Here is a 21657-nt window from a genome sequence, read left to right on the forward strand (position 1 = left end):
TCAATGTAATTGTGAAAAATGTGCAAACCGAAGTTCAAGTAGTTTTTGATATTAATGGCTGTCTATTCAGTTTGAACTATGATCAATGGACTGAGTTTAAGAAATCATTATTTTCAATGGAGAATGAAGTTAGCAGAAGATTTCACTATCAATATCCTAATTTGTAACTATTATGTAATTATGCAGAATTTAGTTAACTTTTATGGTAATATCATAAAAGTGTTTTTTAATTTTATTTTACTAGATTTAGTGATTTTTGTAACTAGATTTAGTGATTTTTTTATTTTTAACTAGATTTAGTGACTTTTTGTAACTAGATTTAGTGATTTTTGTAACCAGATTTAGTGATTTTTTGTAACTAAATTTAGTGATAGAATGCATTAGAAGTTATTATGAGTAAGACAGAAGTTATTTGAGATGTGATAGAAGTTATTTGGGACAGGGAGTGCGCTAGAAATTATTAGGGGTAGATTAGAAGTTATTAGAGATGATAGGGTGAAATAGTTAAAATGGGCTAATAATAAATTTGTCTGCAGAATCCCCATTCCCTCTCTACTTACTGTGAATCCTGGCCGACTTCTTTTATAGTTTTTAAATCGTTATTATTACTAATTACCAGCAGTGACGGATTTGCGAAGGGGGTCAGGGCGGGTATGTCTTACAGATTGAAGATTGTATCCCGAAATTTCGGAATTTCTAAACCAATCGACATACTTGTTATTCCTTTACTCATAAACTTCAAGCTCTCCTCAAATAAAAATGAGGTATTTTTAGAAAAAAAACTAAATATTAATATGGGAAAACCCTCCCAAAATACTTTTCTAAATCCGCCACTGATTATCAGTATAAAATGGTCTTCAAGGTTGTATGCGGAAGATTATTGCTGGATACAAATAAAACGAAATATTAGTTATGCCTATACTCATAAACTTCAAGCTCCTCCCAAATAAAAATTAGGAAATTTTAGAAAAAAGAAACATTGAGCAGAGAAACACCTTCCAAAATAATTTTCTGAATCTACTACTGATTATTTCTATAAAACTATTCAAGGTTATATCCGGAAGATTATTGCTAAATCATTGCACAGTTACAGTATAACAAAAATGTTGAAGTACGCTCTGACATATACTGACAAACGTACGCTCTGACGGATATATTGAAAAACATAAGTTTAACTTATGTGCTAGGAGCTATAGTAGGCCTGCTAATCTTTAAGAAATGAAACACGGATGACTGAAAAAAATGACGTAGAGAATAAAAAAAAGTGATAGCTCAGAAGTTAAGATAAAGTTAAATATCCTCTGCAATTGCCTTCAAATACTACCTACTGCATGTTTACTTTAATTCATAAAACATGTGCTCCAAACATCATGATGGTTAATTCCAGAGCGAAATATGGTATTTAGGTCATGAAATCTTATTTAACTTTAGAGTATACTATAAGAAAGCTATTCAAATAGAAAAATCATGAAAATGAAAAAGGCCAAAATATCTAAAATTCTCGTTTATTTTCCACAAAAAAGCCGGCTTTTTCGCATCTCTGCTTTGGGTCATTTCACACCAGGTGCTGACAATAAGGCAGCAGTGGTTTAGTAAAAGGAATGTCGTTGTAAGCCACGAGGTGCGTAACAGATTGGGTTTCGCGCGGACCGGTAGTTCTAGGGGTAGTGGCGAGTGGAAGTGAAAAAAATGAAATCTTTGTGTTTTACGTCCCACGCTTATGCCGGTTAGGCTAAAGGAGAGGGTGGTGATGAGTAATGAATGAAATGATGGAATGAAGAATGTGGGAGGAAACGGGAGAACCCCGAGAAAACCCACGCACATGGTGTTTGTCCAACACAAAGTTCACTGGGCGGGGGCTGTGATCGAGCAAGGGACCCCAAGCACCAGAGGTGAACGCTCTACCACTGAGCCACCGCAGGATTGGAAGTGCCGAAGACACAAGGAGGACGTAGGCATTTCGCTGTGATCAACCATATAAACTGTGCCCACCTTGCGATAGTGCAAAAATCTTCTTTCAATAGAATGTAACCGTGTGATTTGAATTGGCATCTCATAAAATCATAGGGAATAGAGAAGAGGAAAATTTCAGATGCTTTGTTCTCAATGGTGTCCTTCACAAATGCAATCAGAATAAGACTAACTGGTTTTCGAAAGAATAAAATCTTTATCACGAGTTGGTGTGTTTAGATCTAAGGCTGATTTGGGATTTAAAAGACGAACTACCCACAAATGCAATGAACAAAATCTGTCAGCCCCAGAATAGATAAAGGCAAACTTACCGAAAAATAGTGAACGACCGTTTTCAAAAACTCAAGATTATTAAATCTAGATTAAGGGCGAATCTCCATCAAGATAATCTTGAATCGTTTCTGTTAATGCAGTGTGAAAGGGATATATTAAATAAAATGAATAAATATGTCATAATTAACAAACTATGTCATGATAGTGGACAAATGAAAATATTTCTGATAGTAAGAATGTCCTTGTTTCTTGTCATGCAAACATTCAAAGTGATAAAAGTTAAAGGCTGAATATGTATTGATGCACACACACACACACACACACACACACACACATATATATATATATATATATATATATATATATATATATATATATATATGTATATATACAGATATTCTGGTATTGCATCAATAGTAATTAAGCTGTCTGAAATAAAAAGTTAACTGTCATAACTGCATTTTCGAGCTGTCAACACGTACGAGTAAAACTCAGAATGTAAGTTACCACAAAAATGTAATTGCCACATTTTTACATCACATTTTCATGTGAGCTTATCTACCACTGTTTCCAAAAGTACTAGTTTATCACAAATCATGAAAAACCACATAGTTCATTCTTCTTACTGATAGTTCGAAAACGCATTTAGTGTACTGTTATCAGACAGTTCAATTGAGGCCCCATAATAAAAGGTATCTACGTTATACATGACTTTTCCAATAAGGTTTATTTATATTCTGAGAAGTATTGTCCGCAGCACAATATGCAAACTAAAAGAACTACATCGCAGTCCACTACAGGGTCTACCAATGAATGAGTTGCGTCGTGGTTCTAGTCTCAGTTTATATATTTCACTATGGAGAATCCATTTCTTGGGCATAAATAAATTTACTGGAAAAATTAGTTACTGCTCTTGACTTCCAAATCCTCAGTTTGTTTGATGTAGCTGATTTATTGAGTGTAAAGAAATAATATTATGTTGTTTTGAAATTTTCATTTTGAGCGCTTAAACGGTATGCGATATTTTTGTAATAGGACTTTATATACTACAGTTGATCAGCCAGTTAAACAAAAATGCGAATGTGCAATAATGCTAGAGATAGTGTGCCCTCCTATTGGATTCAGGTCTGCGCCCACTACAGCTTTTCATTCTCATCCTTGTAAAAATGAGAACACAATTGTTATTAGAAAAAAACTAATCAAGGGGCATGGAATAACAATAGAGATGCAAGGGCTCGGAAAAAATGGCTTTTTTAAAAAAAAAACCTCGGTTTTTTCTGCTTCGCTTTTTTGCTTGGGAAATGTTAGACTTTTTTCAAATTTTGCTTTAAACTGATAATGCAGACTTTGTTTCGGTTTCTACAACAAAAAACTCATTTAATTAGTGGTTGACGCAAATAATGATATGAAACCTCGAAAATAAACCATGAATTTCAAAGAGATTTCTTTAAATTCTTAACATATTTATATTATGAATTCCGAAGGTTAACAAATATATGTAATAATGTTTTAACCTCTTATATACAATAAGTAGTTTAAAAAATGATACACAAATAACTGGCAAAATTGTATGTAGTATTGTTACTCAAAATATCACACACCCTCCTTTTGAAGCAAAATAAAGAAAAACATGAGAGTAATTTGCACATCAAGAGCTTCGTTTCGGGTGGTTCGGTTCGTTTTTGAAATTATTCAGTAAGTTTTAACTTTCGTATACATTGTATGAATATTTCGAACAAATTTTTCACTGATTGATCACATATGTAATAATCTGTTACCACCTATCAGGTGTTTCGGATGTGCAAAATCGGTAAAGCTCCAAATTCTGTAATGCATGACTGTTCCTTAAGCTTGTTCAGAGTCGGGAAAGTATCGAATTTTCTGTTCATGGATCATACATGTAATAGACGGTTCATCTGAGCGTATGGTTTCCTAGGCTGTAGAACATATAATCAACATCACAGTTTACCCAACCCTGAAATTTTCTGAGTTTTTAACAAGAAAATTCAACATATCATTAGGAAACTTTTTTTTCTCCAAATAAATATGGAATACATTTAAAAAGAGTAATCAATCACTGTTCCAATTCACAAGATGGCTAAATTGATTGTAATAATTAACGAGGCATTTCTGTTAACATTCTGTTAATAAGATTGACCCCATACGCAGATGAAATTACTAGAGATTTTCAGTGTGGATTTAGTCGAAATCGTCCAGATATTTATCATTCGACAAATACTCGAAAATAAATAGGAATATATTACCCAGTACATCAACAGTTTATTGATTTTAAAAAGGCTTAGAACTCGGTTAGGAGGGAAACATTGTACAACATTCTTACAGAATTTGGAATACGGAAAAAGCTAAATTTATTAAGTGTTTAAATGAATCCCAGAATAAAGTTCGAGTAGAAAAATACGAGCTTCCACATCGAGATTGGCCTGAGATAAGGATATGAGTTATCGCCGTTATTATTCAGCTTTGTTCCTAAGAAAAATCAAAGATAGGAACCAGGACCTACAGTTGAATGGTATTCACCAGGTTATGGTGTATGCTGATGATGTAAATCTGATAGGAGAACAATCAAAAGAAATGCAGAGGCCTTATTAAACGCTTGCAGTGACATGAGTAAATACAGAGAAATCTAAATACAAGGAAGTTCACAAGGATCGTAATACGGCAAATTATGAATGCGTTAAAATATCAATAATTACTTTCGACACAGTGGATACTTTGAAATATCTTGGATCAGTATTACCAGAATAAAATCATACCCACAAAGAAATTAAATGTCGACTGAAATTTGAAAATTTTTGTTATTATTGAGTTCAAAATATTTTGTCGTCGCGAATTATGTAAAAGAATTTAATGCTTAAAATATATTAAACGATAATCATGCCTGTTATGCTTTATGGTTGTGAAATATGGTCGCTTACGTTGAGGGAAGAATGCAGACTCAAATTATTTGAGAATAAAATTTTGAGACGAATATTTGGATCCAAGAGGAACGGGAATGGGGAATGGCGGAAACTTCATAAGGAGGAACTACATAATTCACACGGTTTTCCAACCATCGTTAGAGTCATCAAGTCTAAGGAGCTCATGTGGGCAGGATGAGAAGACAGAATGGAGGAAAGTAGGAACGCTTTCAAAGTTTTAAATGGAAATCCAAGCGGGAAAGGGCTATTAGGAATCCTAGGCCCAGATGGGAGGACAATATTAACATGGATCTTGCAGAAATAGGAATACAGAGTAGAAACTGGATTGAATTGGATGAGAACAGAAGTCAATGGAGAACTTTTGTGGCCATACAGAAAGAGAGTGAATACATTTATATTAAGCACAACTGCACAACAAACATGAGTGAGTGGTTAGCTTTCGCGCTTCTATCGTCAAGTCCGGGATTCAACCCCGCAATTGACCACTTTGGCAAAAGTTTATCTTAATTCCATCTGTGAATGTAGAGATATTGCGCGTAATGTGAGTCCTGGCCGACTTCCTTTCTAATCGTTTTTAAATCTTTGTTATTACTTATTACCAGCAGTGATGGATTTGCGAAGAGGTTTAGGGTAAGGATTTCTTTCGGATTGAAGCCTCTACCCCGAAATTACGGAATTTCTAAAACAAACTAAATATTAATTTTGCCTTTACTCATAAATTTCAAGCTGTCCTCAAATAAGAAATTAGGAATTTTTAGGAAAAACTGAGCATTAACAAGAAAAGCCTTCCCCAAAATATTTTTTTAAATCCGCCACTGATTATCAGTATAAAATGGTTTTCAAGGTTGTATCTGAAAAATTATTGCTGAATAAACAAACGAAACGAAGTAATTGTTATGCCTGTACTCATAAATTTAAACTCCTCTTAAGTAAAAGTTAGTAATTTTTAGATAAAAACAAACCTTATTCAGAAAAAACACTCCCAATTATTATTCTAAATCCGATACTGATTATTTCTATCAAATGGTATTCATGGTAGTGTCCGGGAAGATTATGGTTAAATCATTGCACAGCTACAGTATAAAGGTAATGTGGAAGTACGCTCTGAGACATATATTTAAAAACATAAGCCTAATTATGCGCTAGAAGCTAGAGTACTAATCCCTAAGAAGTGAAACACGGATGTCTAAAAAGAAATGTTCTAGAGAGGAAAAATTGTCGACAATTGAGAAGTTAAAATAGTTAAATAGCTTCTAAAATTGCCCTCAAATACTACGTACTTTATGTTTACCTTAATTCATAAACTCTGCGCTCCATCCATCATGATGGTGAATTCCAGAGCGAAATATGGTATTTCGGTTATGGAATATTATTTAACTTTAGAATGAACTATACGCAAGCTATTTAAACGGAAAAATCATGAAAATGAAAAAGCCAAAATTTCCAAAATGCTCTTTTTTTTCAAAAAAAAAGTCACCTTTTTATGTGGAAAAAACCACCGATTCAAAAAAGCCGGCTCCTTTTGCATCTCTAGATAACATCATATGATAAAATATAAAATTAAATCAGTTTCAGAATTTAGCTAAACATGTAGCCAAAAATATGTCGAGAAAGAAAAACACAATGAAAACAAGAGAAAAGAACACTAGGGTCACATTCAATGATGGAAGGGGTCACATGAGCATAAAGCGGAATCCAAACCGATTCTCGCGTTACATCCGAGAAAAAATGTCTTCCACTAGAACTCGGAACTGGGACTAATTGGTCAAAATGTGATACGCCTGCCGACTTCTGACAAAGGACGCATGGTAAAAATACTTTGTTCTGATCTTTACATACTTGTTAATATAATTGTCAAGTGTCATTTCAGAAGGACCAAAAAATAAACAATAGCACACGTGAAACATTATACAGAGTTGCACATGGACAATTTCAAAGTACTGCAGAGTACAAAACAACTAATTTAGTTCAAGCTATTTAACTACAACTTATATGAGTTCAAGCTAAAGAAATACAACGACTTAATTTCCATATCAGTGATAAAAGTGAATTGAGTCCACTTTGGCTCTAACAGATTTATACATAAAGAGATACCAAACATACTTATGATTTCAAGAAAATCCTCTCAAGGGGTTTGCATTCCTCCTCCCAAAAGAAAGCTCGGCATTTCGATGTACTTTATCAATAGTAAACATTATTACAAGGATACAATATTTACCAAATGGTTCTTTTTCATCATATATAAATTAGTACTTTGCTACTTTTGGCTATTGTTTAGCATTGGAGGGCCAGCTTTTGTACTTAATTTTTGCGATATTCTATTCCGATGCCGTTATTTTATGGTTTAATACGTTAAATTACCTTTCCACCATTAAATTCAGACAGCATTGCAGAGTGAACGTTAGCGAGTGAAGACGGGTTAGAGCCTCGCTTGGAACGTTGTTTTCTATCCTCGTTACCAACAATTCACTTTCTTTTCTCACATCACTTCCACTTACCTTCACGGTTTTGTACAAATCCCATACTACGATTAAAAAATTGTGTTCGATACTTTTTTCACTACTTGAATACCACTATCAACTCATTTCCTCCGTAAATCATCCTACTTTTTGCTAGTTTTGGCCACCCAATATTAAACTATTACTTCACTTTTTAGTGCAAATGGAATTGAACCTAAAAAATCGTGTTATTACCTATGTAATGTACAGTCAAAGAATATTAAAATTTTTAACCTACAAATTCTTGAAAACCTAGAAGTAAATGCTAATATATTCGTTTCGTCTCGGTGCATAAAAGACCGCCTCGGTCTCCGTCTCGGTACCATCCCTTGCTTAAAAAACTGGTTTAAACCAAAAAACGAAAAACGTTCGTAAAAGTGTGTGTTCATAATAGTGATGGGTAGTGGGAATATCCCCGGTGGGAAGGAATTTAAAAAATGGGAATATTCTCGGGTTTTTTCCCTGGCCTATTAATTTCCCGCTTGGAATTTATTTCCACATTTTTGCTTTATCTTCAAAATTATAAGAACCATATGACTAATTACTTTATTTGTATTTAAATTTAAAATTCTTTGACTGTACATTATATGACTAATAACACGATTTTTAGGTTTAATTTCCATTCGCACTAAAACGTAAGGTAATAGTTTAGTATAGGGAGGCCAAAAGTAGCAAAAAGTAGAATGATTTACGGAAGAAATGAGTTGATAGTGGTATTCTAGTAGTCAAGAAAGTATCGAACACATTTTTTTTTCAAAGCAGTAGGGAATTTGTACAAACCGTAAAGGTAACTGGAAATTATGTGAAAAAAGAAAGTGAATTGTTAGTAGCGGAGATAGAAAACAACGTTCTATGCGGGGCTCTTACCGGCCTTCACTCGCTAACGCTCGCTCTGCTATGCTGTCCGAATTTTATGCTGGTAACGCAATTTAACGTATTATAAAATAACCGCATCGGAATAGAATATCGCGAAAAAGTAGGTGCAAAAGGTGGCCCCCCAATGCTAAACAGTAGCAAAAAGTAGCAAAGTACTAATTTGCAAATGATGAAAAGGAACCATGTGGTAATATAGAATTATGTAGAAATAGTGATGAAGTACTATTAATAAACTCTGAACCACCGTTAGTAATATACGTCGGTCTGTCTCCTCTCTATGACTTGAATTCCAGAAGAGGTACTCGGACATCTCTTATATGTTAATTAACGCATGGAATTCCGAGAAATGGCAGAAACAAAGCTCGTGTGTGGCAATCTTACATGCAAAATTGTAAAGATAAAAAAGTATCTTGCAAATATTTGCGTAAATGTTGAAAAAATTGTTTATAACATTTCAAAATTTAATATGTTTATAATATCAGTAGTAGAGTCACGTTTAGAAAAGCCACTTACATGTAAATTTAAACTGTTTAGCGGTTTAAAAGTATGTGGACTTACTATACCATTGTTGAAACATATTTACTTTCATAGGACATATTTTAAGTAAATATCTATTTAAGCGCAATCTCTAAATATAATAGAATATTAATAAAATAACATAACATCTTTCAGAATACACATTTTAAAGATACCTCTGGGGAAAACAGTAATAATATACTGTGACATAAAAACGAATTTTTCCTTGAAATCATAATATAGAAATAGAATGCAATATTCCTTGTGATTGTTCATGTACGCGAAAAATTCCCTTTTGGGAATGTTCCCGGGAATATTCATGAAAATATCTTTCCGGTAAATTACCCATCACTAGTTCGTCAAATCTTCATAAAGGCACTTTTGGAGTTATGACGTTTCACTCCCGTATATGGTTCGTAGTATAATCAGAAGTGAGTTCAACATTCATTACTCAAAGATTAATCTACAGAAGTTACTTCTTTTTTTATATAAGTTTATGAATGTCGCTTTTGTGATTTTTTAAATAATGTGTTATTATTGTTTTGCAACAAAAATAAAAAAAATTCTGAGTATTGTGTCGTTTTAGTAATGTTTACTATAGATAAAGTACATCGTACCTTTCTTTTGGGGGAGGAATAAAAAAAACCCTCGAGAGGAATTTCTTGAATCATAAGTATATTTGGTATCTATTTATGTATAAATGTGTCAGAGCCAAAGTGGACTCAATTCACTTTTATCACTGATATGCAAATTTAGTCGTTTTATTTCTTTAACTTAGACTGATATAAGTCGTAGTGAACTAACTTGGACTAAATTAGTTCTTCTGTACTCTGCAGTACTTTGAAATTGTATATATATAACTCTGTATAATGTTTCACGTGTGCTATTGTTTATCTTTTTGTCCTTCTGAAATGGCACTTGACAATTATATTAACACATAAGTAAAGATCAGAACAAAGTATTTTTGTCACGCGTCCTTTGTGAGAAGTCGGCAATCGTACCACATTTTGACATACGAAATTTCAAAAATGAACTATTTAATTTTTTGTGTAACAAAATGTATTATCTTATTAATGAATACTTGGATGATAGTTTGTAAAATAATGTAGTATCAATTATATTGAAATGTCTTCTTATTATTTGACAAGTCCTATGTACTGGTCTCTGACTAATAAAGTACGACATGGATGAATAAAGAATGAATGAATGAATAACCCGGTTGTTGCATAATAACACCAAAGCGAAACAAACTCATTCTGTCCATACGTGATATGAATACCTAGAGCAAATTATTTGAACGAAAAACTCTGGTTTTGAACAAAAAAAAAAAAAAAAAAGATTTAAACCAAACAAATTAGGTCTTTCTTGTTTCTCAATACAGCAATGTAAGCAATTAAAGCATTTCAGGGAGTTACCTATAAAATATTTAGGAACGTACAAAAACATATTCAACACGTCAGATATGTAAGTCTACGCTGCATACAATGTTTTGCGCTATCGTACTTTACCTATAGGCCTATACTTACCTTCGGTGACCCACATTATCCTATGCGACGCATCAATTTGCTTCCAGTTGGACCAACATCCTACAGCCTTCTCTAAGTTACATAGCAATATTTTTGTTTTACCGGCCATCTATCACATTTCGTTTGTACAATAATCCCTGTATCGTGTACGTGTTCTACGCACCTAAAGTGAACCTCCATGGGGAAATGGAAGTCCATACCCTAGAAATGATTGCTGAAAATACAAAACGACTACTTCCTTAAAAGCAAATGAGTATGAAATGAATTTAGTGTGGACCTGTACAATTGCTGAACACCCAATGTTGGTTAGAATTCTTTTTTTATCTCGTATTTTGTTAATGTCTTTCGATGCCCTCCGGAAAAGTGAGGCAAAAACCATTCGAGCTACATCCTGAGTAAAACCATAAATGTCCATAGTATTTGTTCCAGTATAACAGATTTCACGTTTAAATTTTCAAAATTTTTGGATAAATTCCATTCTTCCGATTTTTTCTTTGCAAAAGCCTCTATATATATAAAACACTATCGTGGAGCACCCATATTGTAAATATATACAAAAATTAGTGAGAAATGTGTAATCAATAATAAAGTAATCATTATTTCATCAAGATTTGTATGGATGTTATCGATATTATTATTATTATTTGGTATACGCCACAGCTGGTCTATATGTGTCATTCCGTTTCCAAATTGTCATTATTAATTTACATCTCCCATACCTAAATATTTATCATGAAGTATTGCTTAATGTATAAACTTTCTGAACCATATTATCAATCTGAGCCAATTACTTTATGAAAAATTGAATATTACCTTTCTTGCCGAACTGAATTTGAATTTATTGCTGTTAATTGTTGGGAGTCCTTAGAGTACGATGCGCAAGTCTCTTGAACCACTACTTTTCTTAGAGTTTCTTTATTACTTTCAAATGCAGGATGATCTTGTATTGCAGGTTCTGATTTCACCATACCAACGTTTAGTTTCGCATCCAAAGAAAACATAGCTTCATCCTTCTCCATTATTTGCTCTCCTTCCGTTGTAGATAATATTAATTCTTTGCTGTCAGTCATCAGTTCGTATGCCCACCCTTTCGCCTCGAGTGGATCTTCTTGAGGCAAGTCATAATCAATTTCTTCTTTGCACATCAATTCCAACTTAACAGACACCAGGCCAGCCATTATGATTTTAAAATTAATAAAAAATTGACCCTGTTCTTATACTTCCCTTATAATTTATGCTGCCAATGTTAATGAAATGATTTACAAAAGCGTTCACAGGAGCAACTTTATATTTCCAATCAAAAAAACGATCAGGTTTTAATAATGTACTGTATATAATTGATTTTTGAAAACAATAGGTATTCTTCTTCCTCTCCAGTTTAATGCTTCAGGTAACAGAGACAATTGGTAGTTATTAAAAGTATTAATCGTATAGGCCTAATACATTAATAAAAGCCTATTACATAACAAACAGTTTTTACAAATAGAGTAGATAAGTGTAGGAAGAGAGGTTTTTACGAACTCCCACTCAGTGACACAAATCAGAATATGTTTCAACACTTGGTCAGTGTTGTCCGATTCAGTATAACAGACTTCCCGCTCAAAGCCCTGAAATTTCCCGATCGGTTGCAAAATTTCCCGCCAAGAAAGAATATCAAACCTTAATTAATTAATCATTAACGATTAATTAATTAATCATTATAATCATTTAATATAAATAACTTCAAATTAAAATCAAATGAATCTGAACAATCAATCAGATCTTTGCGAGAGGAGAAATCTATTATAGGGCTATCTTTCTATTTTATTATCTGTATTTATTTGGTATATATATATACATAACTCTGTGTGTGTGTGTGTGTGTGTGCTACTTCCAAGTATTATATCCTTCCATCTTTCCCCTCATTTCAACCTAACACTCCGTGAATGACTGGCCATAACCAGGGCCGGCGCTAGCAGTTTTGCCGCCCTGGGCGGTACTTTCAAATGCCGCCCCTTTAATCCACAAACCTTATTTTGACAGAAGACGTTCAGATATTAAGAAAAAGTAAGATACCATATTTAAAAACATGTATGAAAAGGAAAAGTAAACAAAAAAGAACTACCTCTCTCGAATGTTTACGTAATATTTAAATGACTCCATACATGACACAACATTCAGTATGCTCGATTTCGCTGTACGTAATATACAGCAGGGCATACAGTTTTTTTTTTTTTTTTTAGTCCGACTAAGAATTTTAATTTTTAAGCTTATTTTATATCAAAAGGTGTTTCCAATAGAGTATGGAGCAGAAAGATAATATAGTGAATCAAATATTACGGCAAAAGTAAGTAATTAGCTTAAGACTTATAATGTACTAAAACGCAATAGAAATACACGAATTTAACATACTTTAATTAAAAAACTTTTCTTGCTTTGATATGAGCAAATTCCTTTATCACATTCGCGTAGTCCAATGTTTCAGCCAATTAATGTTCCATTGATATCATCACTAGACCACTTAAATGTGTTTGAGATATGGAAGAACGTAGATAGTTTTTAATAAGCTTAGAGTAAGTTTCGAAAAATTTCTTTCTCTACTTGCCACGGTTACTGGTAAGGTAAACAAAATCATAACTGCAACACTGACATAGGGAGCCAAGTCATATTCCTTAATTAATGTTAGTCTCTTTTGGTGAACTTATAGGCTTAATTATAGCGGTTAACAGTTTCAGTTCGTCTTTCAAATCACTGGTCTTAATGTCTTTCGATTCTTCGCGTATTAAAATGCAGACACTTTTCAGACAGAAGTTCAGGTGGCATATCGGTCAGATTACTTATATCGTAAAGAAAATCGAAATACTCGCTGTGATGTTTAAGTTGCTCAAACCTTTCTCTTAAACCTAACACAATCACGTCTAGAAGTTTGTAATAAAAATCGATCTTGTATCTTGTTTGTGGATCTTCAATAGCTTCATCTTCTGCCTTCTATTGAAACTGTCTCTTCTTTCGACTTCGAGCTTGCACTGCATTACTTATCCGTGGGTCATCCATATCTAATGCTGATGACAACTCCATCGCATCAACTAAGTAAGATCGTACCACATAACGAGTGAGTAAAGAAAGTAAAGCCACGCAGCTAGTTTTGCTATACACAGAGCATCATGGGCGATCATTCTATCTACTCTGTTGTCGTTACTTATTTGACAGTTATCATAAATCTCTATTTGATATCTAAGTGCAGTCAGAGCATCAACTCAACTCTCTCATCTTGTGGTGCTGAATGGTTTTAAAGTGGCTGCTAATATGTTCCTTTAGTATAGCCCAACGTTGAACTGACGCAGAAAAGAAGTCATAAACTTTTTTTTAACTATATAAAATAAAAAAAAAATGAAACGGTGGACTGAGATGATGTGGCTGCATCGTTAACGACAAAGTTTAGTAAAGGAACATAGAAGGCTTGGGAATTTATTTTTGCTTTTCATATTGGAACTATTGTCATATCTTTGGCTCTTCATATCTTCGATAGAAGTTCATTTCTTTTGGCTCTTTAATTATTACTTCTGTCAGTTCTAGCTAGACCAGTGATGTCTTTTACTGGTACGAAACCAAAAAAGTGATCGCAAATTTTTATAAGCCATTCTCCATTACTGTATGTAATTTGTACAAAACGAACGATCCTTTGCTCTGTACCAGAAATACCTGGTGTACAGTCTAGCACTATAGTATATGTTGCAGCTCTCAAAAAACAATATTTTACTTTCAATTTACTCACTAAGAATTTTTGGACATCTTTTCCTTAGTAATGGTGGTATTTATTTTGCCCTCCCATGGTTCTTTTAATGTGTTCGGGCATGATTTGTATTGCTTAAATATAAAAACAAATATATATATATATATATATATATATATTGTTGATAAGACATGATAATAAACAATTTGTAAATTGGTTAAAAACTCGCTGCTAGAACCTAAAAGTCTCTAGGTGCTGTAGGCTAGTCTCAAGTGGGAGTGTACATTTTGCGTACTTGGAGTGGAGCGTTAGAATATTGCTGAATATAAGAAATATAAAAGACACTTGAAAATCTTATCCGCCCTAGCTGAAAATCTTATCTACGCTGCTGCAAGGGAAATCTTGAACGAGATACCTGTGGCTAGTAGTTTGATAATTGAAAATGAGGGGGAATACTCTGAATTTCCTGAGTGAGTAATTTCCTGAATGTGAGTGAAGTAAGTTTAATTACATTCTTAGGGAACACAATTTTATTTTTCCATGTGGGCCTATTACGAAGCATTATATTTTAATAGTATTCTTTAATTTTTCAAATTTTGCCGCCCACTAGACGTGCCGCCCTGGGCGGTGGCACGGCTCGACCCCCCCTCGCGCCGGCCCTGCCATAACAAATATTGTAAAAATGTGCCACAAACCATACCTCCCTTTGATCTTCTCGCAGAAAATGGACATTGGCGCGATTAGTACAATTCGGTTCCTTTTATACATTTCTCTTGCTGTTCTCGTTCTTTTGACCTCTTTCATTAAGTACCCCAAGAGTGTATTCCATCTCGACAGTAATCTCTCTATTAATACCAGAAGAGAAAGAAATATGATACAAATTCAGGTATCCGTATTAGTTGAGAACATATTACGTCATCCTCTTTACGGTTTTTACTAAAGTTTATTTTTAAATTAAATACTAGCCTAATGTTTACTAATTTTGTGAGCTACTAGCCCATTCCCTAAGAAATAAGTACTGGTATATTCTGTGGTCAAACTCGGCCAAGTACAGAGTTGACACGGGTTGCATTTCATACCTTATTTCTCGATAACTACTTTATTAGCCCGCAAGATTTTCTTTATCACTATTGACCGAATCGGAACAAAATTCGGTGGTGGGCAGCCCTCAACCTAATTAAGATCTCTGCATTTGCTGGCCGAGCTTGGCCAAGTTTTGGGCTTGATTTGCGTGTGGTAATTTATTTCTCGGTAATCTCTTGTCAGATCCAATCTAAAGGATTTGCCATTACAGAAAGCCGCTCGTCCCTATTTATCGATTTTGCTTTATAGTGTTCAACGTAAAACCGAAATTGATTTATTTCTACCACTTTCGGTTTGTAACGAAAGGAAATGAAAGGTATTCTTGGAATGCTTAAGGGCCATTCCATCGTCACGGGCAGGACATTTACACTACATTTTTGATGCTTTAAAGTTGTATATTTCTAAAAGTACAACATAAATTCTGCTAATTGTATGATATATGAGCAGTACAGACTTAGGAGTATATGTAGCTGATGTTTTCAGTATTTTTTTTCTGTTTAGAGTAGAAAATATTAATTCCTAAATGTCTGTCACGCTTGGGGAGAAAAAAGAGAAGTGACTTTCGACACACCAAGTGAATGTTACAAAACTCTGTGAATTCTTAGCTCAAAATGTTTTTATTTAAACGGAAATGTATAAATGATGAATATTTTTAACAAACTTCACATAATAGAAATTTGCCAAATATTTATTTAATGAATAAACTAAACTTTACTGTGCCACGGGCAGGACACATGGTTGTCACGGGCAGGACACCGTGTGAATCAACACACAACATCTCAATAATAATGATTTCAAAAATGAAATAAAATGGAAAATAAGTTAATTTCTGCTGTTCTGTTATAGCATTTTACACAAATAATTATATTTACTTTACTTGAGGCTCACTTTTATCACATAAAAATAATAATATGTCGTACACTTATTTCTCACCACCTACATTTTAGGAAATGGTTTATTTGCCCATTTACACCCACCTTGTAGGGAAATTCGTACAAAACACTGTCTAACAGTATATAAAATAGGTGCTGGTATCCAGTGTCCGTGCCGGGGAAAATCAGCGCCCGGGGCGAGAGTATACGACGCGTCGCGACGGCTATCCCGTAAATAGGAGTGAGGTCGACAGACCCGCCGCAAAGCGTCACCAAGGTTGGCGCGACGCGTAAGAAAATTTTCAAAACTAAACCCTGCTTTTCCTTGATTTTGAGCACTTTTTAATACTGTTTTCCTTCCATTATATATATATATATATATATATATATATATATATATATATATATTATTTTTTCCTCCTGAATTTTGCGCTCCCCTACTTTGACGCCCGGGGCCGTAACCACGCTCGCCCCTTTTCCCCCCCGGGGCACAGCACTGCTGGTATCAAAGGTATTATTTGATCGAAATGCACGTAAGACTCATCTTCAACAGTCTTGAAAATTTTACCGCAATCGCTTACGGTCTTCATACGAATTTCCTTGACTTCTTCGTCCTCTTCCACTGGGCTTTGTGCGATAGTTGCATGTCCATGTTTTCTTTTTCTGTCCACTAGAGAAAAATTCCATCAACAAAAATGTTTATTGTGTTATATCTTCAACAGTTGGTCTAACACAAGCCTTGTTAACATGCAAACCTAAGTCGTCGCTCAGGATAGCTTCATGGCTTTCGGAATCATCATTTTCAGAATCTGAATAAAAGTCTGTTAGAAATTTAAAGATTTTATACGGATGAAGCTCTAATTTAAAAGTTCGACGAACTACCAAATTTTCGCTGTCAAATTGCAGGAAAAACTGTTTTGATTGGGGACATTCAATTGACAAGAGCATTTTCCCGTCTTTTATTCAAAAAGTTTTTTTTTTTCAATTTCTGCTGATGATAGTAGTAAAACAGATACATTTTGAAACGAAGAGTTTAAAGCTGCTACGAAATTAGCAGCACATTCTACAATTACTTTGTTTTGTTTCACAAAGTTCCATACTGGCCGTTTTGTACGTACTCCAATCCCATCTGCTGCTCCCTTGAAACGAACAGAAAGGTGACGCTAATGATGATATTTATATGACATTTATTTTAAGTTAAAACATCATACTGACAGTAATACATAATCCTCTATTCAAGTAAATAATGTTCGTGCTTAGAAAACTTTATTTTAGTACACATGGAATAATTTTCTATCATGAATAACCAATGTACACAAATTATCCCGCCAGTGGCATGCCCACTCTCACGGGCAGGACAAGTATTCAAATTGAAATAAATCGAAATATATTGTTAGCATTAGTCCAAAATTTGGTAAATTTGAAGTACACGTGAAAATTGTTACTTCTACTAAGTACGAACCACATTCACAAATTTAGTAATTCAGTACAATAACTTTTGGTAGTTTTCTGTCACGGGCAGGACACTCAAGTTGACGTTTATATCTTTAATGATGTTATAAACAATTTTTATCCTGTAAACACTATTTCAACTGCAGCTTGTAGCAAAAAGAAGCATCTTGAATAGCTCGAAGTTACTTCAGCCAAACATGCACAATATACCGTAAAATGTTGCCGATAACAAGAATTAAAAAAATCCTCGCAGCTGACATGTTACAAATTCACAACTCAGACTTAAAATTTTATGTGAATTCTAAGTATAAATAAGTTTTTCTTTGTGAAAAAGTAAATTTCGTTCTATTTACTTCATATATACGTAAAAATGCATTGGTTTTGACAGTTTTCGAAAATTTGGGTTTAGGCTCAGTTTCGCGTGGAATGGCCCTTAATCGATTGCCGAAAACCGTTTTTGTTTTATAGTGGTCAACCTTTAAACTTGGAAATGGTTGATTTTTACCACTTTCGGTTTATGAATCACTTCAATTAACTAGCTCCTCCGAAATAAGTACTCTACCCATACTTTGCAATATATATAAAATAAAAATGTGCTTTCTTTCAAGAGCTATCGTGCGTAATAACTTAGTCGCAGCAGCTATCTTGGTCTATTATTATTATTATTATTATTATTATTATTACCGGTATTATTATTATTATTATTATTATTATTATTATTATTATTATTATTATTATTATTATTATTATTATTATTATTATTATTATTATTAAGTATTCTATCTGTTGGCAGGTACTTGGACTAATGGGAGATGTGAGTGTGATTGTATTTTTTCTTAGGTTCTGGTCTGGAAATTCTTCTTTCACCTTTCTCGATCTTCAGCTTCCTCTTTTAATTCCCAATATTTGATTCCATTTTTCAAATCATCGACCAACTGCATTCTTCTTCTTACTATTCCTTAGTTACCTTTCATCTCTTACTTTCAATTTTTCTCTTCCTTAGTGGGTTGAGAAGTGGCTAATACGTTTTAATCTGGTTCCTTATAATTATTACCAGACTGCAGTTTCCTCTATCTATTTTTGAATACTATTTTTAAGAAATTGCATTATTATTATTATTATTATTATTATTATTATTATTATTATTATTATTATTATTATTATTATTATTATTATTATTATTATTATTATTGGGTCCATATTCTGTTATTATTTTAACTGTTAGAGGAAAGGTTCATTTTTTCTACAGTCTCACTTTATCTATAATGGTACTTCGGTATTATTCTTAATGTTTAGTTAACTAAAGAAGAAGTGGATCTAGCCTCTTCTCCTCCTCCATTTCCTGGTAGCCTCCGGTGATCATTTAGTACTGTTCAGCGAGGTAATTTAACAGAAGTACAATGTTCTTATAGATTCGGTGTAGTGTTATAAAGTAGGAAATGATACTAGACGCTGTGCTTTCTAAATTAAAGTTTTGGGATCCTCTAGGACAATTGTTCCAACATTTTTAACTAGCGCCCACATTCTTAACCCTTTCCGGATCCTGGCATTTTGGGCTATTTTTTAGACTTTCAGTCAAGCAGCTACTGCATCGTCACTATTTATTCTAAGATCATGGTTTATACCTCATTCTCTTGAGAATAGAGCAGGCTTTCAAATGGTATCACCTCCATGCCCATACCATATACCAAGAGAGGGAAAATTGATGGCAAAGGGAAAATTTTGATGGGGAAATTTTTTTGCCCAACTTTGGGCCCCACTGCTTCCCCCCTCTGTGAACGTAGAGACCTCCAAAAAATTTCATGAATAGTACTTGGTAAACTAAATGTGTGTACCAAATTTCAAGTCTCTATCTTGAATAGTAAGGGCGGGAGAAATTTTATCAGGAATTCCCACCATGCCCAAAACTACCGCAAAACACCATGATCTCAGGGAAAAAATTTCCTGAGACATCCCTAATTACCCTAGGGTCATGTTTCGCCCATCATTCTCTTCAGAACAGAACTGCCTTTCAGACGGTATGACTCACGTGTCTCTATCATGTATGTAAAGGGGGAAAATCCCGAAAAAAGGGATTTTTTGGTCTAAAAATCCCTTTTCTCAACTTTTGCCCCTCTGGACCCCCTGTTATTACGCAGAAATCGAAAAAAACTGTCAAATACTACTCGGTGGACTGAATGTTTGTGCAAAATTTCAATCTTCTACGTGAAAAAATAGGCCCGCCAGAAAAAAATTTCCCTACCATGCCCCACTTTTACCCTATACAGAAGCATATTTGGATAAAAATTCACTGAGACGGCCCTAATTACCCTAGAATAATAATTCGACTTTCGATCTCTTCAGAATGGAACTGCCTTTCAGACGGTATGACTCACGTGTCCCCATCGTGTATGTGAGGCGGAAAAATGACGAAAAACGGGATTTTTGGGGTAAAAATATCCCTTTTTTTTAACCATTTGCCCCTCTGGTTCCCCCTGTTTTAGCACTGACATCGGAACAAGAAATCTGGTAAATACTACTCGGTGGACTGAATGTTTGTGCAAAATTTCAATCTTCTACGTTCAAAAATAAGCCCGCCAAAAAACAATGGACATAAGGCTTAAAAAGGGAAAAAATACATTTTAAAATTATGACGTCTTCACCTCCTATGCCTGGACGCAGGACGGTCTTAAACCATATGTAATGTCTTCTACAATGTCTCTGGGCTTGAAAAAGAAACAAACAAACAAACAAACAAACAAAAAAATAAAAAAACAGGACGAAAAAGCTCAAATAGAAGAGAAATAACGCAATGTACCATAAAAAATGCGTATGGTACAAATTGTACCAAGGATCCGGAAAGGGTTAAACCCTACATACTTCACACCCACATCATTCGCGCATGTCTTTGACCGTTTCTGCAATTTTAGTTGCAGCATTGTATTCTCAAATCATCAGTAATAGCAACAAAAATAATAACAATAATATTAATAATCTATACTGTATATAGACAATATAAGTGAGTTACTCATTATCGACCAAACCATAATACAATAATTAGCAAGAATACTCTTTTTGACGAAAGCAAGGGATAAAGAAGAATTTTTGGAAATATGTATCCTTAGGGGAGTAAATGGGATAGTGTATCTTGCTAATGTCTGAAGTAAGGAAGATGAAACTAGGCATATAAACTAACCACTAAAAATAACTGAACATGTTTCTCACAGTTTCTGAAAATTCCGCACCTAAACAAGGAAGGAGTAATTCGTATAACATTAATTTTTCAATTGTATTTTATTTCACTTATTTTTAGAAAATGATAAATGTAAGAATTCTTTATATTGGAGACGTGAAATTTCAAAATTAAATTCAATTAAAAACAAACCAAATCATGTTTAGCTTTTCCAAAAAATCTGTCCTAAGAAGAGGATGGAGGATAGTGTCTACCTATTAAAATTTCTGCATTTCCTTACGTTTGAGGTGTGAAATTTGACTTTGATTTCTTAACTAAAAATAATTGAACGTATGTTTCCGGAAATTCCCCTCTTAAAGATGGAGAAAAGAGACGATTTCTATAATATTAAAATTTACCACTATTTATTCAGAAAATGTCATGAAATGTGAAATTTGCTTAAATTCGAAATGTGAAATTTGGTATACCAACTCTAAACTAAAAGGAATGGAATTCAGAGTTTTGAGTTTTCAGAGTTTTCGAAATTCTCCTTTTAAGCAGAAGGAGGGAGGAATTAATTTACTATACTGGGAGAGAAATACGTCCCCAGTATATTTTCTATAGTAACGAATGATGTTTATTCTACGTTCCATGGATATACATCCAGTGGTACAGAAACCATCTGCCACATTACATTTACTATTCGTTGGCAACACTGACCAAATGGGTACGTTTGGGTGCAAAGTGATATTATCAAACCCTTGCTCGAGTTACGATTAAGCAATTAG

The 21657-nt window shown here is 33.8% G+C and overlaps 1 protein-coding gene across 1 annotated transcript in view; it reads right to left on the bottom strand.

Moving 5' to 3' along the window:
• The window catches only part of LOC145690802 (uncharacterized), a 36477-nt gene extending 24326 nt beyond the window's left edge, over positions 1–12151 (bottom strand). Inside the window, exon 1 of the mRNA XM_081766096.1 lies at positions 11413–12151. Within this exon, the coding sequence (XP_081622222.1) occupies positions 11413–11777 (365 nt within the window). The 5' untranslated portion in view covers positions 11778–12151. The remainder of the gene's footprint in view (positions 1–11412) is intronic.
• Between the last annotated feature and the right edge of the window lie 9506 nt (positions 12152–21657).

This window comes from Thermobia domestica, chromosome 7, assembly GCF_964235325.1.
Source record: "Thermobia domestica chromosome 7, izTheDome1.hap1.1, whole genome shotgun sequence".
In the NCBI taxonomy this organism is placed as follows: Eukaryota; Metazoa; Arthropoda; class Insecta; order Zygentoma; family Lepismatidae; genus Thermobia; species Thermobia domestica.